Source organism: Mixophyes fleayi, chromosome 3 (genome assembly GCF_038048845.1).
Source record: "Mixophyes fleayi isolate aMixFle1 chromosome 3, aMixFle1.hap1, whole genome shotgun sequence".
NCBI lineage: Eukaryota > Metazoa > Chordata > Amphibia > Anura > Limnodynastidae > Mixophyes > Mixophyes fleayi.
In genome coordinates this window covers 263,716,405-263,734,657 of record NC_134404.1, presented here as the reverse complement: position 1 = coordinate 263,734,657, position 18,253 = coordinate 263,716,405, and the positions used below count along the sequence as shown (strand labels likewise).

At 37.4% G+C, this 18,253-nt stretch overlaps 1 protein-coding gene across 2 annotated transcripts in view; it reads right to left on the bottom strand.

Moving 5' to 3' along the window:
* Window positions 1-18,253, bottom strand: part of SMYD3 (SET and MYND domain containing 3) — a 636,859-nt gene that overhangs the window by 147,207 nt on the left and 471,399 nt on the right. For both annotated transcript variants that reach the window (XM_075203549.1, XM_075203551.1), the window contains exon 8: window positions 13,966-14,076. In XM_075203549.1, the coding sequence (XP_075059650.1) occupies window positions 13,966-14,076 (111 nt within the window). The remainder of the gene's footprint in view (window positions 1-13,965; window positions 14,077-18,253) is intronic.

Here is an 18,253-nt window from a genome sequence, read left to right as displayed (position 1 = left end):
TGTGTATAATATCAAATATGTGAAATATAAGAAATATTATTATGAAGAAAACCACATCTTAATATTGCGAAACAATTATATTGGTACTCTCTGCAATTTTGGCTGTTATGCTAATGGATACTTAGAGAAACTTTTAGAACAAGTCTGATTAGAGGTCTTCCCCTATAGCAGCCACCTTTCCTGTAGAACAGATTATGTTGGGAGGTATTCGGATGCTCCCAGTACTTCACTCTATAATAGTAAAGGTTTATCAAGAGTAACCGCAGTTCGGAATAGAGGGTAACCGGAATACAGAAGTCAGGTACCAGAGACAGTCCATGGTGATTGCCGGGGCGGACAAACCGGAATTGATGTCTCAGCTGATGCCATGACAGCCAGGAAGCCGCTGAGAGCAGCCCGAAGCGAGCCGTGGCTCACAACAGTGATCAATTTAATGTATGCTAAATGTTGCAAATTGGTAGTTGATTCAAACGGACCTCAACCCGATCTACTTAATCTGGGAGATCATTTTCTGCTCCTATATTTACAAACTCCTGATAGAAAAGAGTCAGGTTGACCTTGTTACTGTTTGTTACTCTTATAGTTTGTATAAAAGACTCATTTAACAGTTATTTATCCTCATACTCATCCTTCTAGATAAGTGATGGACAACCGATATACAAGATTGGCACCCTAACCTTCACTTTATCCTTCAGCAATAACCCCCCCCCCCCCACAATGACCTCACATCCCTACACCACTCATTACAAAAAATGACTCACAGACCCCCCCACTTTCCACAAAATGCCCTAACATGCCATTTACACCTCACACCTGCTCCAAATTTGTACCACAAGCCCTCTGGGACTTGAAACTCAGATCTCCTTCAAATGCCTCTTTCTATTAGGAATACAGGTGGAATACAGATGGACACCCAGAACTAAATAAGTCAACTATTTTTAATAATGGCAGCCGAGAAGTTTTTTACCTTCAGGCCAGAGGCCAAAAACTATGGAGGGAGACCACTTTTCCTTCCATGATGTGCTGTGTGAGCTCCCTGCATTGTGCAGAGGTGGTCATGGAATATCTTATTCTCTGCTTTATGAACAAATCACAGCAGGGGCCACAAGTAAAAGCTCACCTTTACTTTGTGTCAGCAATGGGGGCACTTAAATGATGTAGACACAATTCTGCACATAATACTTGATTTGGGCCAAGCTGCACCTGCAACACTGTCATTACTGGGATATATCACTTGCCAAATTCTGCACCTCTAACTACAGTGTTTTCATGAAATACCCCATGAATCCCCTAATACCTTTACTAATAATCCCCTATCCCCTCCCCTTCCTGAGCAGCACTGTTTCCCTGTTTGCTTATGTTCCCATAACGTAATAATATGCTGTGGTTATATACACGAGATTGATGAATATTATTTTAATGTTCTAGTTCTTTGCCCATGTTTGTTGATCTATAATTTTCAGAGCTGCGCTGTACCCCTTTGTCCCCTCCATAATTTATTTTCTGTAACCACTAGTAAAAGCATGATTTTTGACACCTGTAAGGCCCTTTAGTGACCTGAATAGTATACAGTGCATTAAATAACTGGAGTGTATATAACATGCTTGCCAACTCTCCCGGAATGTCCGGGAGACTCCCGCATTTTGCGAGAGTCTCCTGGACTCCCGGGCGTGTGTGGCAATCTCCCGAATTCTGCCCACTTCACTAGGAAGTGCCCCACTTCCTAGTGAAGTAGGCAGAATTAATCCCAAACGCCTCGATTCCTGGTGAATCGCGGCATTTGGCCCTGCGCCCCGCTGTCAAGTGACGCGTTTGAGTCGTGACGTCACAGGGGGCGTGGCCAAAATGATGTGATTTTGGCCGTCCCGCCCCCCTCACGCCTCCCTCCACTGGCTGGCTCCCGGAAGGGAGCTGAAGAAAGTCGGCAGGTATGGTATATACTGGGGTACTTAACAAAATAAGTCCACCCTTCTATCTTTCACTCCATGGCTGCAGGTTGTCCAGTGAGGAGGAATGTGCCTCTTTACCAAAGCAGAGACAGAGTGAGTGTTAATTTTGCTGACTTGCTTTGCAGAAATGCACTGATTGGATTGGTTGATTCATACACAGAAACGGGACCAGTGATGATATCATATAACAGAAATTATTGCATTCCCTTACGTTCTACCTAAATCAGATCCTATCAGAACATTGTCCTAATTATGTAGGAGGGGTTTCTGCTGTCTGTGTTAGAGTGGGAAAGAAATACTTTATTTACTTAACAGAGCTGCAGTGGAATGCCAAGTTAGCAAATTCATATGTACAAATACAGACTAACTATAAAATAGCTCTTTGACTACTGCAATAAAAATATTTTTTTTAAACAAAAAGTTAAAAAGAAACTTCTGCATTGCATTATTGGCAGAAACAGTAGTAAAGTTAGAGAACTAGAAAATATAAAACATCACACCAAATATAGGGTTAGCTGAGTTTTAGGTTCCCTTCCTTCCCAAGTCCAAACAAATTCAGGTCCTAACAAAATCCTCCTGTCATTGAATGCACGTTATTACTGGAGTGTTAAGTCTAATCTGTCAAACATGTCCTTTTTTAAACAGCTTCATTTTCTTTGGCCTAGCTTCTATTAAATTCTCATGCCTCTGTGCAGAATAGATATATATGAATGCACATCAAATACAGTACCTCTTTTTATAGTCATATAGAGGGAATTATGATACCAGGTTTCTGGTTTTTATCTGATACTGCAAAGCTTAACAAGTTTCCAGAAACAGATATTTAATCATAGAAAGTTCAAAAATAGTTCATTTCATCTGAAAAAGAACTTTTAAAAACTCCAGTTTATAGGGATTTTTTAAATATTATTTGAGCAGAATGATTAAGCCCTGAAAAAAAAATATGATACCTTGATTTTGTGAAAAAGAATATGTTTCCAAATTTATTTATCTGTCATGTTATTTAGAATTGCGGCATTATAAACAAATACACTTGCTAGTGAAGAGAAACATTCACATACACTAATGGAAATTACCCTAAGCTATGGCACTTTTAAAGAATATTCTTCGTATTGATCCATTTCAAAGATGTATTATTGTCTGAAATGTGTTACAGCAACATAACTATATTATTTTACTATATAATATAAATATAAAGTAGTATGATACCAGGTTTCTGTTTTTTATTTGATATTGCAAAGTTTAGTTTTCATCTGAAGATGGCGTTAGCCGTTCTATCCAATGGTAAGAGCATCGCAGGAGTTGGATCTCAGCATCCCTCCCTGACAGGCTTGACACTTCTCCCCATCACAAATTCTGCACAGGCCATTAGAGCCTGTAAATAAAATGATCGCAATTGCAAAGACTTTACTATAAACTTATCAGAGCTGCTATCCCGGCTGAACAATGTTAATATATAGTAGGGGTGTGCACCGGGCACTTTTAGGGTTTTGGGTTTTGGGTTCTGATTAGCTTGAGGTTTTGGGTTCTGATTTGTTTTGCCAAAACACCTGACGAAAGGTTTTGGTTCTGATTTAGGGTTTTGGGTTCTGACTTATTTTTAAAAAAGCATAAAAAGCGCTAAAATACATTATTTTGTTTTTTTTACACTCCTACGCTATTATTAACCTCAATAACATTCAATATCAATCATTTCCACTAATTTCCAGTCTATTCTGAACACCTCACACCTCACAATATTCTTTTTAGTCCAAAACGTTGCACCGCGGTAGCTTTCTGGACTGCGTAGTGGAGTGGCCCCGGTACCCAATTTGGTACCGGGGCCACAATACCTCCTCCAACTGGTCTGAATTCCACTGCACATATGGCTGCTCCTCCATCCTCTGCAGCATATAGAGGGTGGAGTTCTAGCGTGTCAATGCCTCTTGTTTTTGATCATGACAGTGCATTTTAATTATTTTTGGATTTGCCCCCAACACTGAATGTAGTTAAATATCTGATACGCATCTCTCTGGACAGCGTAGTGGAGTGGCCCCGGTACCCAATTTGGTACCGGGGCCACAATATATCACCCTCAACAGGTCTGAATTCCACTGCACATATGGCGGACACCGGATGGACGTCTAAAACCAATATAAATGTTAAGACCGCAGTTCCTCTTTTTTGGGACTGCACAAACAATTAACGTAGTAATATAAACGGAAGTTACTATTTTTTGTAACTACTGAAATAAAGAAAGTATTAATAGAATCGGCCGTTACTCCTTTTTTGAACTACAGAAAGAAAGAACGTAGTAATAAAAATGTCAGTTACTCTTTTTTGGAACTACAGAAAGAAAGAACGTAGTAATAAAACTGGCAGTTCCTCTTTTTTGTAACTACAAAAACAAAGAACGTAGTAATATAAATGGAAGTTACTATTTTTTGGAACTACTGAAAGAAAGAGAGTATTAATAGAATCGGCAGTTACTCCTTTTTGGAACTACAAAAACAAAGAACGTAGTAATAGAAATGGCAGTTCCTCTTTTTTGGAACTTAACAAGAATTATATAATTTTGTTTATTCAGAAATGATGAGTCTCTCTATTAGAGTGTAATGCCCCTTAAAACTCCTTTAAATAAAATAGTACATATTCTAGGAGACCCTGTTTATATATTTAACTTGGTTTTGCAAAAATATGCATGATGATCACTGGACAGAGATCTGTAATAGAGCAGCGATTAAAGTGGCCTGATTAAAGGTCATGTAAGATCTTAAAGCACTCACAATTATATAGAGACTGTATTCTCATTAAAGACGCTGCCTAACGTGTCTAAAAGTTGGCACTTATATAGCGCTTGCTTCACTGGGTGATGTGAGCAAGCGGAGTGTGTTAATATGGAGAGACCCTATCTAAACATTAATATGATAGAACAAATTGCAGCGCTGTATATGCTGTGTGTAGGTAAGGTAGGGATCTCAAATACCATGACACTCTGTTTAGCCTAATCCCTGACAATGTAATATCACGGAAAGCCTATTTGCTTATCAAGGGCAATGCCTAGCTTCTGCTAAATCAGACAGAGTATGCAGCGCACGTCTAACACCAACATAGCTGTGCCGGTGACATGGCCTGCAGGAATATCTCTGATGGAGATAGAACTCGGCCCCAAAGAGTGACCACCCTCGGATCCTGGCAAAGCGTACGAAGGGCTTCATCCACAAGAGCTACATGCTTGGTGGAATCGCAATGGTTTACCAGCTCCTCCCTCACTTTCTCTTGTAATATAGATTGCAGTACCTATTCTCTGGAACTGCTTAAAGAATGAACGTAGTAAATGTAATATAGATTGCAGTACCTATTCTCTGGAACTGCTTAAAGAATGAACGTAGTAAATGTAATATAGATTGCAGTACCTATTCTCTGGAACTGCTTAAAGAATGAACGTAGTAAATGTAATATAGATTGCAGTACCTATTCTCTTGCACTGCTTAAAAATTGAACGTATTAAATGTAATATAGATTGCAGTACCTATTCTCTGGAACTGCTTAAAAATTGAACGTATTAAATGTAAAATAGATTTCAGTACCTATTTTCTGGAACTGCTTAAAAAATGAATGTAGTAAATGTAATATAGATTGCAGTACCTATTCTCTTGCACTGCTTAAAAAATCAACGTAGTAAATGTAATATAGATTGCAGTACCTATTCTCTTGCACTGCTTAAAAATTGAACGTATTAAATGTAATATAGATTGCAGTCAGGGGCGGATCCAGAAGTTAATTGTACCGGGGGCGATTTAGCCCCGCCCCCTTTTTGACACCTAAGGCTGCTGACGGCTGCACACTATGTGCAGATCCGTTCAGCAGATTGTGTCAATCAGAGCAGTTGGGCAGGACTCTCTCCCTAACTCTCTCTGCTGACCGGATCTGCACATAGTGTGCAGCCGCCGGCAGCAAGCCCCTGCTAGGGGGGGCGATAATTTAATAATCAACATGAGTAAATTATGTGCAAGGTAAAATAATATAACAATACAATAAGGGAGGAACATTATGTATGGGAAAGAATAAGGGAAATAGGAGCTACGATTATCTATACGATCCCGTAGCCCAACCTATGATGATTTCAACCAAGGGATATAAACTCTATTATATACTGCAGAGTATTTCACTGTAGTTTTAAATTCTAGTCACCAAATTGCTCGATATTCCTTGTCCTTGTTATAGAAAACATAATAATGTTAATTTTTAGTCCATACCTAGCCTAGCACAACATCATTTTGGAGTTTTGGGAGAATAGGATCTCCAGGGGGTGGGTACCACGTCCTTTGCTGTGTTGTTTTAGCTAGAACATTTGATATTGGGCTATTGGGACACTGGCCAGGTTTAAGACCAAAAGCTAGGGTTATCTGCAGTGGAGGGCTGGCAAATTTTAGCCAGGGGGGCAAGACTTGAATCAAAAACCAACTAGAATATTTTAAAGGAAAAAAATTGCTGGTAGCCCAGTGACCCAGCCAAGGTTAGCTCACTATGAGACTGGCCCGAGGGGCAGATGCTCCCCTGCCCCTGGTTGTCTAACACAGCACTCGCAATAATGTATTTTTTTAATGTGAAAATCACCCCTTCCCAAAATTTGCCAGCAGCACTCCCACAATATGTGGAATGTTGGCCCAGTTGCACCACCTGCAGGTGTTGGATGCCCCATGTTACATGACAATGGGGAGGCTGGGACACTGGTACCACCTAGAGAGGACTTTAAAATGAGTCTATGTTACAGTTACACTCACAGAGCAGCCCTGAGTAATCTGAAAGAAATTGGTCCAGTTTTGATCCCTAACTGGACCCCCAAACCCATGCCCAATCTCTTGTGTATTTTGGTAGTGAGCTAAGAAAATTATCTTTAAGTGGTTTAAAGATGATAGACAGTGTGTGATATAGATATATATATATATATATATATATATATATATATATATATATATATATAAATAATAGAAATCACCAAGTAAGAGACTCCTTAGTCCAGGCTTTTTAAGCAGTAGCTGTTTTATTTCAGCATAAAACAGCATAAACAGCATAACATAAAGGATCCATGGCTTTCTAACAACTAACTATGTCCACAGCCCCTCACTATTGTCCGGCTGCTTGTCAGCAATGGAAGCCCCGCCCACTAGTTCCCACAATCCTTTTATACACACACACACACACACAGCAATCACACCCATGTTGTGCACCTGAGTATGTGCTCCTTTCTCCAGGTACCAGCAGGATCATTAACCCTGGCTGTGCCTTTCCCTGCTGGATAGGGCCTATTGTAATATATATATATAGACAAACATATATATATATATATATATATATATATATATATATACATACATATATATACATACATATATACACACACAAAGATTTATTTACTTATTACTAATTACATTAAAATAATATTTAAATTCAAATAATCACAGAAAAATATCAATTGGTTAGCTCTGTGTAGAGTGCTTTGTAATTACAAGGTGGGAGGAAGAGGAAAAAATGAAATGTGCTCTCAGCATAACCATAGCTATAAGATGCTCAAATAATTATGCTGCAGTGATTTCTAATTGCATTGGGTGGGAGGGGTAGTACATTGGAAAATTAAACTTGATGTATTATTTGCAAATATGTCAACTTGCATAAACACAGTGATCTTTATGTCAGAAATGTCTTGAACAGACTCAACATTTAACTTTGATTTCAGCTACATCAATAAAAAAATGTTTAGTTTAATTTGCCTTTCTGTGATTGATTCACAATGCCATGGACTAGAAGGTCAAAATAACAGTATTTCCTTCCCGTCTGTTTACATTTCATTGGGTTTGGCTAATGCAGTAACGTAGACAGAATATATGTCAATGCAGCGAGAAGATTATGGAGGTTAAATGGATTCATACAAATCTGATCAATTTTCTTATTATCTAATCATGTATACTACATGGGACTTAGCGTGACTGCTTCTGCAAGATGGAAACTGAAAATAAGACTGTTCGATGTACCAATAACGGCACCCGTGTATAGGCAAGACAATGGCAAAGACATAACTTTAGCTTTTGTTTAAATTTTGTTTGCAAATTAATATTTTCATGATTTAAAATGACTGTAGTGTTGGTTCATGTGTTCAAATAAGTGTACACAATTGATATTAAATTAGGAGCTATGTTATATAATACACACAACATTAATAAACACCTGTAAATAGTATTGGAGAAAACACTTTGGATTTTAATGTTTGATAGAAAATGGATTTGTAATTATACATTTTATAATATTAAAGTAAAATGGAATTGTTATGGTGATGTTTATATTACATAGTATGACTAGCTCACTTTTTTAGTTTTAAGGGTTACAAAATAGCTCATTGTCTGTTATGGTTGTAATGTATTTAAAAAAGGATGAGATTATACTGATTTATACACATCTTGGAAAGGAATGAAAATGTCATTTATTTACAAGAAAGATTGATAATATTATCACCAAATCATATAAAGAGTATCCATCAATATCAGTGTGGACTATACCTTTAATTAAGGAAAAACAGACAGGCTCTCTAAACAAATTGTGGCTATCTGCTATTGGTATGACTGGTTCTTTAGGACCACTTCCTTATGGGTCCTAAACACACAGCTGAATTGATCCAGGAGTCTGGGTACGAGTGTTCTAATTTTCCTACATAAACCTGGCAGGTCACACATCAGTTTAGACTTTTACTTTTTACCTCTTTTTACTTTATATAATATTTGACTATCGACATATACTGTGAAAAGTCCTGAACATGAAAAGAGAGAATCTTTGAGATTTCATTTTCTGATTGGTCTATAGTAACTTTTGATAGCTGATCCTTTTATTTCACATACCAGTTACACAGTGCTTCTTCATAGCTTTACCTGTCAGCAGTGAATGATTACTATCATATTTCATATATGGCTTAGCTAAATTGTTAGCAGTTCCGTGCTTTAATACTATGCTACTGGGATAATTATATGAATGGAGCATAGGATTGTTTGAGACACATTTAGCATTTCTATAAAATTGTTTGTAATAAGATCAGTTTATTAATATTAATCTGTGGTTTTAAACTGCAATAATTGATACAATTATGAAGCACATCATCATTTGTGAGATATTCAACGGTTCTTTGTAATTGTTTTTAAATAACATCAGTTTTATTAATAGAAATGTCTTTATTGTGGACAAACAGGAAAATACATTAATTGGTATCTCTTCATATTGAAATAATATATATAATTTCTGATATTATAATTATGTTATATACCATGAATGTATTCAATTGATTGGTAGAACTTTATTATCTTTTATGGATGTATAATAATAATTAATGTGGATTTCTAATTAGTTTAAGTTCTTCATAATTGTGCACTCTTATTATCATGAGAAGAAAAGCCCCAAATGTGCTCTGCTCATACTCTTAAGAACAAAGTAGGGACAGAGTGGGGTCTGGGAAGGTTGGAGTGGCATTGCCAACACCTTACTCAAATTTGATCCATTGGGCCCAGCGATGCCATGTTGCACCTGGTGTAGATTTTAATATTGTGCTCTGGTTTGTTTTGTCAAGGAGCAAAAACAAACCGGAACCTGCTGCCTCTACACCGCATATGGGCAGAGAAGGTGAAGTGTCTACTGCCCCTTATATCTCTAACCTCCTCTCCATTTACACTCCTGCCCGATCCCTGCGCTCAGCCAATGATCGCCGCCTCTCCTCCACCCTTATCACCTGTTCCCACTCCAGAATCCAAGACTTTTCCCATGCGGCCCCCCTTCACTGGAATGACCTCCCTCGCTCCATCCGTCTCTCTCCTAATCTGTGCTCCTTCAAACGCGCACTCAAAACTCACCTCTTCCTCAAAGCCTACCAACCATCCACTTAACCCCCTCATCTCCTCTTCTGTGTAAATATGCTCCAACAAATTATCTGAATAAATGAGAGAAATAAAATAAAGAGAACTGAGAACAAGCTAAATTAACAGACGTCAAGAACATATGCAACATATATTATTTGCTTTATCTGACTAAACAATTACCATTGAAAATAAACACATGGTGCTTGGTAGAATGCACATTTGCTTGTCAATTTTTACCATGATGTTATACTCTTTCAATGAGAATTAATAAAGATCTCATTGTTTTGGTTTATATGGGTGGGAGAAGTATGCTTGGGCAACAAAATAACTAGAACTATGGTGCTGATCTATCAGAGGGCAAAAAGCAGATAGGCGATAGGGCTCTGTATTGCAATGCCCTATACATCAAAGGGGTGCCGCCAGTGCTAGCCCCCTCAGATGGTAAGATTCACTATTTTTCACGGGTGACAGCTGCCCTGGGCAAAGGAGGGGTATGTAGTTTACTCAAGCGCAGTGGAGAATACTTTCCATGTTGTGCAAGGTGCTGAAACCATTCGAAGTTGTCACCTGTGAAGTGAGTTCAGACACTGCTAACTTAAGTCAAGTGATTCCTTTAATTAGACTTTTGGAAACGCAGCTAGAGAAACTGAAGGAGGAGATTAAACAAAGCAATTACGCTAAGTATGTCGGACTTGTAAATCAAGTACTTTATTCGCTCCACCATGATCCAAGAGTTATCAAAATCTTGAAATTGGATCACTACATTTTGGCGACTATGCTTGATCCTAGGTTTAAGAGCTATGCCTTGAGCAGCACAGTGGCCTAGTGGTTAGCACTTCTGCCTCACAGCACTGAGGTCATGAGTTCGATTCCCGACCATGGCCTTATCTGTGTGGAGTTTGTACGTTCTCCCTGTATTTGTGTGGGTTTCCTCCCACACCCCAAAAACATTCTGGTATGTTAATTGGTTGCTATCAAAATTGACCCTAGTCTCTCCCTCTCTGTTTGTGTGTGAGTTTGTGTCTATATTAGGGAATTTAGACTGTAAGCTCCAATGGGGCAGGGACTGATGTGAATCAGTTCTCGGTACAGCGCTGCAGAATTAGTGGCGCTATATAAATAAATGATGATGATGCCTTTGCATGGGGAAGCCTATTTAACAAGCATCGGTGTGGTACATGTACCATCACAATATTTCTTCTGTTATTGTTATCTCAGGATAACCTTTACTGCTTAATTTTTAGAAATCAGGGCTATAAGAAGCAATAAGCAGGGGATCATGAAACAAACAAGTTACATGAAACAGAAGCTAAAGATGGCCCTACTTACAATATAAATGGTGTGAGTAACGCTTGATTCATAAGATAGTGCAAGTAATTAATTGTAAATTGTAGCTGCGGCTATTGTAAGACAGCAGTATTATCAGCTACCAATAATAAAGCAGCCATCGGCGGCTGGCATCTCTGTGCAGCTACTGGTGGTGTGGTACAGCTGACATGAGGAGAGACAGTGTGAGTTGGAGACATGAATCATGAAATAGTTTTTCTGTAAAATGTCAGTTTCTGACAGACAGTGAAGAGCTCTCCAGGTGGTCAGTGAAAACCAAGTAAAGTGAAGCCATTTTTCCACAGGCCTTTTTTTAATCTCTGCACTAAGCACATTTATTCTTCACCTTGCAGTTTTATGAAAGGCTTCCCATGATGCAATTTTGATGGTCAAGTAGACTATTTTAGATCGAATTCACTGCAAATCGCAATGTGTATGGGTTCTTACAAACTCCATTTCTTAGCAATATGTGGTCGGCACCGATAAGTTGTTATAAAGGATGGTCAGATGTGACATCATCTGACAGCTTTTACTATCCGTTCCAAGATCTGATAGGTCTAGACCAGATGTATATGGCGCCATGTTCTGTAAGAACTCAAATAGGCAAATCTGTCAGAGATTAGGCATCCTGGCAGTCAGGCCAAGCAGCTGTACTGACTTGTGTATGGGCAACATACTTGTGCAGTTTAAACATTCTGCAGATATCACAGCATATTAGTTAGTTTTTTTTATGCACAAAAGTCTTATTTCCTCTATTTTATTGATTATATGCATGTCTGTACAATTCTGTAACTGTTGATATTTCTGTGATTTTTTTTCTCTCATTGGCTTCTCACAATTCACTCTGCTGCAAACAAAGTTACTGTGATCAATCTACAGGAAAACACCATTCCACATTCCTGGATTTTTACAATTTCTCAGAACCTTTTTCATGGTCCCCTCATAATCGAAGCCTTTCCCCTGCTTTTACACCCTTTGTCCTTCATTTCAAACCACAAAATGTACCAAAGTATATTATTTTCTACTGTGACAGTACTACTGTACAGCGTTCAGACCAGTAAAGAAGTGCATGGTTAGTAAAGCAAAAATAGCAAAATACTGTACATACACATAACTGGATTGAAAAACTTGTAATATTGTATTCAGGGTACCATACAATATTTAAATCCATGGAACACAAAAAGCATTATATTCATGATAGTAGAGCGTCCCATCAATACAGAATGTCATCCATTATAAAGGCAAAAATAAGATGTAACTCTAGTTTGTAGTTTTGCAATAATTTCTTCATTTTGTAGTAAATTTGGATGTGCTCCGCAATATATGAAATAGTTTAATACTTTTTAAAGCATACAGTGAAACAAGAAATAAATGTACTTAAAAGAGAATGAAGCAACAGCTGGATAATTAATGGTTTTCCTTATTTGAAACACCGTTTCTATATAATGTTTATTACGTTACTGCATCAAAAGTGACATTGTAGCTGCTTGTTGCATCCTGCTCATTTTCTTTACTTTGGATACAAAGGAAATGTAATTTTATTTTTATTTATTAATTTAAAAAAAAGCACAATATTTTATAAGAATCAATAACGTAATTAGTTATTAAAATGTCTATTTTATAATGGCATCTATTACAAAAAGAACAAAAGGAGAATTGACATGTAGAATGCAAGCACTTCTTTTTCTGTTATCCCAAAGCTCACAGTCGGATATAACAATAATTATAAGCAACATAATGCATGGCTAATTATACATATATTAAAATGTCATTATTCATAATAATATTTGAATGCATTAAGAGCTATAATTATCGAAGACTTAAGATTCATATATGTGGGAGTCAATTCCCAAGTTGTATTCATTAAGGTAATCACTGTAAAACTAAATAATAAGTCATGTCTACGCAAAAAAGAAAAACCTAGCAAGTTTTTGCAGATTTGAGCCAATATCACATGTACATGTAAAAATAAATTAAACGTATTAACATGGGAATTAAATACCACAGTTTAAAATTTACGCAATGGTGCTTTATAATACAATCAGTGTCAAAGGTCAGTCTAATAGGTCTGTTCATTTATTAACTGTAAAATAAAGTTACTTATGACATTATCCTTACGTAATGAAGGTATACAATCATTATGAGTGTATTAACACTATTTTATTTTTTCATATGATTTCAAAATAAAGGCAACACAACCTCCACCCAGGGATAGCAGCCATGTTGTGGTCTGAAGCAATGTTCAAGAAAAGGATTAATTCCCTAGGAGCCAGGGACATCAACAAGGCATTGCAAGATTATTTTTCATTGTCGATTGATGCACATTGTATTGTCTGCTCTCTACCCCTCCCTTCTCTCCCCTTATGTTTTTTGTACCCCTCTCCCTACCATAAAACCTTTAATAAAAATAATAATGTTAAGATTATTTTTCATTAGACACTGGAACTTAATAAACAAGTGGTGAGAATTCTCATAAATATTGATTCAGTCCACAACATGGTTACCTTCACTGTATGCATGCCGCAGAAGCTCTTTAAGCGCTAGAAAAATATTTAATAAGATTACGTTTAAGGTCGTCAATTAATGTAGGCTCTCCATGATCTGCTCTTTTTCTCCTACAGAGGGACAAAACTTGCTCTTGCTTTTCCCAATAAAATACAAATAATACATATTTTTTGAAAAGCTTGATAAAGTAAGTACAATATTACGGGAAGGGAAAACAGACACAACATAGACAGACCATTACTTATCCCATTTAACAACACTTCAACCATAACTAGAGTACAGAAATAAGGTAATAAAGTGTACTGTACCTTATCTTTTGAGAGGCAGCGATAACAATCACATGTGAAACAGTACTGGCGCTGACACTGCATCTGGCGCATGTGTGAGGGCATCTTCACATCAATGTAACTTATAGTCAGCTGTATAAATGATAAAATAGAATGTACGGTTGTCTGCTTAACACTATAGTGTGACATAGGGCAACATGTACATCATATATGCAAGCAGTAATACTTTTAATCTACCTTCTGATCTTTGTTTAATACACTATAGTCCCCTATTCATTACTAAACAGCTTGTGAGCCGGAAGTTCGTTGGTAAAATATTTTAGTTGCACAAATGCTTGATTTGGTAACCATTAGTTTTACAACACACTAAATGTTACACCTACAAAAAAATAAAAATATTTTTATAACTAAATATTCCACAATATCGGTTTTAGGCTTATTTAATTATTTTTCCAAAATAATAACTTTGATTATATTTTGACAAATACAGAATGATGTTCAGTCATCGGTTTTGCAGAGGTACATTAACCATTGAATTTAACACATATATGATTAATCATCACTTAAGAGACTGTAAAATAAACATGTAAAATATGCATACCAATAAAAAGTTTGATGTCTCATAGGCAGGCCCGGCGCTCCCATTAGGCAAGGTTAGGCACTTGCCTAGGGCGCCGGGCTCTGGAGGGCGCCACAGAATTCTAAAATACTTTAAAACTGTGCGGCGACCGCTGACCATACCTGTCACGGCCGCCGCACAGCATTCAGATGCACGGGGAGGGGGGGGGAGAGACTATTTTGTCACCACCGCCGCCTCTCTGCTCCGTCTCCTCCCATCCACTTTCTAGTGTCAGTGAGTGGAGGGGAGGAGACGGAGCAGAGAGGCGGCGGTGGTGAGACAAGGTAAGGAGAGGAGGGAGGAGGGCGGCGATTTTTGCAGGGGGGGGGGGGGGGCGCCGGTTTTTTAAAAATGCCTCGGGCGCCGTGGACCCTAGCACCGGCCCTGCTCATAGGTAATCAACTAACTGAGTTGTATGTGCCATTTAACATTAATAGGCTAGTGAACTCTCCTTTCCAGCAAGCCTACAACTATGTAATGGTAGTCGTAGTTCTATAAAGACTCTGTGACCAGTTCAAATCAACACCATTCAAATAAATGAATGCACATTAACCAAAGCACAGTGTTGTTATGCGACAAAGTTTAAGTATTGTGCCTCAACCATGATCATTGGTTGTAAAGCCTTGGCAAACATTAACAAATGTGCTATAATATTATATGATTATTGCAGAGTCACACAGTTTCACTTTGTGCTTGTGAGACCAATAACAATGATTGGTTTACAAGAAAATATACTGTATTTTAGGTGTGAGCGGAACATTATAGTCGGGCCCCATACAAAGTTTTGTAAAAAAATTTAGGGTGGGGAGGTGATGCCAGTGCATCATTTCTTAGGGAAAGCGCATGCACCGTGAAATCCTGTTTGCTGGCAGGATGTGGGTCTGTTACAGCCCCCCCCCCTCTCACTAGCCTGTAGCTGCCGCGCCAACTGCAACTTCAGTAGTTCTGCCACTGACTGTAGGAAAATATATAAGACTCTAAACAAGACATAATAAAGCCGTTCATTGTGGGTAATGTCCATGTGGTTCTTGGTCATGTATACCGTTTAAACCTACTGTATGATTGTGCAGTAATTATAGTTATACTCAATACTGTGGCTTTGCCTTGATAAATAATAATGGTCTAAGAAAACCATTGCCCGTAATAAGCTTGATAAAATTGTATGAAATGGTCATGTTGAACTTTCTTATATAACAGTATGAAGAATAAAAGCAGTGACATAAAACAAAGCTACAATGTAGGGTAAAAAGGCCTGTAAATATGATTACAAGGAGTGGAGTATGCAATGTAATGAATGAATTGACAGCATTAGACTGGGGTGTACAGGTTCACCAATAAACCTAGTTATTAGGGATGAAAATAACATGTTTATATAGAATACACATTTTGGACAATGAGGACCTGAGTTATGTTCAGATGTACGTCCATTTGTGAAGCGTATCTTGCATGAAATAGCTCTGCACATGCCCAGAAAAGGAAAGTACGCCAATGAACGCAATTTATGTGCGCATGCAACTGACACTTACAACTTGAGAGGCAGAACCTCTGAAGGAAGGGGTGGACTAACGTAGGCCAAGTCCTGTGTTTGTCATAAGTGCACTTGTTTTCAGCCGTACCACTCAGGTCTAAATGCTGACTGATGGTGATGACTGACACAGCATAGTATTTGATTTTAAAATTAAACATATGTGTATGAGTAGCTTTCACATAACAACTGTATGCAACTAAGATATACTATACAAATGCATTGTATGTACAGTAAGCATCAAAATAATGTTTACGTAATACAAAAAATATTTAAAATATTGTATTTTATATTTGAAAATATATAAATTATTACACTTCTAAGGGCTAGATTTACTAAGCTGCGGGTTTGAAAAAGTGGGGATGTTGCCTATAGCAACCAATCAGATTCTAGCTTTCATTTATTTAGTACCTTCTACAAAATGACAGCTAGAATCTGATTGGTTGCCATAGGCAACATCCGCACTTTCTCAAACCCGCAGCTTAGTAAATCTAGCCCTAAGAGTTGTTATTTTTGATAACAATTTTTTTTAAGCATTCTGGCATACACTTTTACTGTACATATGCATGTACATATACCGCAGTGTTATGTACGTCTACAAACAGAAAGTAACGTTTAGGCAGAGCGTACTTCCACCCAGATTCAAATCGAAACACATCTTGAGATCAACTTAGATTTGAATACAACTGGAAATATGCCCAAGTTGCACACTCTTTAAAAACACAACTTAAGCGCAAGTTGTGCGGCATTGGAGAAAAAACGTAGTTTTTAATAAATACAGTAGTTTGTAGTGGGTTGAGTTAGGGTTTAGGAGGAGCAATACCGTAGTATCTGGGGTAGGTGCAGCAAGGGTAGGGTGTGTAGGCTTGGGCAACTGGTTTCTAAGCAATTGTATATATACACAACTGTTAAATAACTGTTAATCTTAAAACCTGCAAACAACTGGCAATGAATAATAAACCAAAGCAAAATAGATTCCTGACTATTTCCTCTTCACAAATTCAAGGCAGCTTCTCATTGAAGAGCCGTTCTATCATAAATAGCAGTGCTTGCATTTTATAGATATTCAGCTTTATAACCTCCTGCTGTTAAACTGCTAGCATACATATTTGCTTTTCTTTTGATGTCTCTATGTAAGCTGCTAAACACTGTTATGTTAGTTGACAAAACATTTCTAAATAAAATGTACATGGAACAAAATATATTTTTGTTATTATAATAAATAATTGTAATACTAATGTCTGATAAAAACAAAGTGGCTAATTGAATAAAAGGTTTTTGCAGCCAAAAACCAGATGCTCTATACAATCTGTAGCCAGAGCTTTTCATTAAGGCACAAAGCAAGCAATCACGAGCTTTGATTTAAGTAAAATATATTACTATGTTTGCAAGAACATGCAGAAGTTCTAAACATGTTGAGGTTTCATGGTCTGTGAGTACATACCATTATCCTGAAATCCAGGCATATGGCAATATGTAAATATAAACCCATTTTACACAAACTACAGCGTGCGGGTCATGCCATTCTGTTTGTTTCTCCATTGTGTCTGACATGCAATGCACACATGATTGTGCTCAAGCTTACTCTGCTCATTAAAGTTACAGAGAATATTTGTCACCAGAAAAACATTGGAAAGCTAACTTTATCGCCCTCTGACTTAAGCCTAATATTCAAATACTAAAACAAACAATTGTCTTCTTAATTTTGAATTTTGATTTTACAGACTTTATAACTGGATTATAACTGGATTAACTGGTAGTTATATCGCCCCCACACTTACTATGTTCTTCCCCTTCCTAGATTAAACTGCTAAACATTTGGTATCCAGCTGGCTAAATACACATAATACCAATACCTATATTTTATTGTATTCCTTTTATTATAGTTGTGAATAGCCATCATCCTAAAAGTGCTTTACCCAGCTAAAACCAAATCTGATCAGACCTGTGGAATTTGAATTCTCTTAATTAGCTTCAAGAATCATTCATTTGCATGCTACAGCTAGTCTGTTAAATGTTATGATTTATATAAACCAATGCATCCCAGAATTCCTAATATGAAGACCATTGAGAGAGCATAAGTGGAACAGTGTAATTTATTAATAACACAGGTACACAGGTTTAGGATGCAATAAATTGTAAGGCAACAAATGCAGCAGGGTATG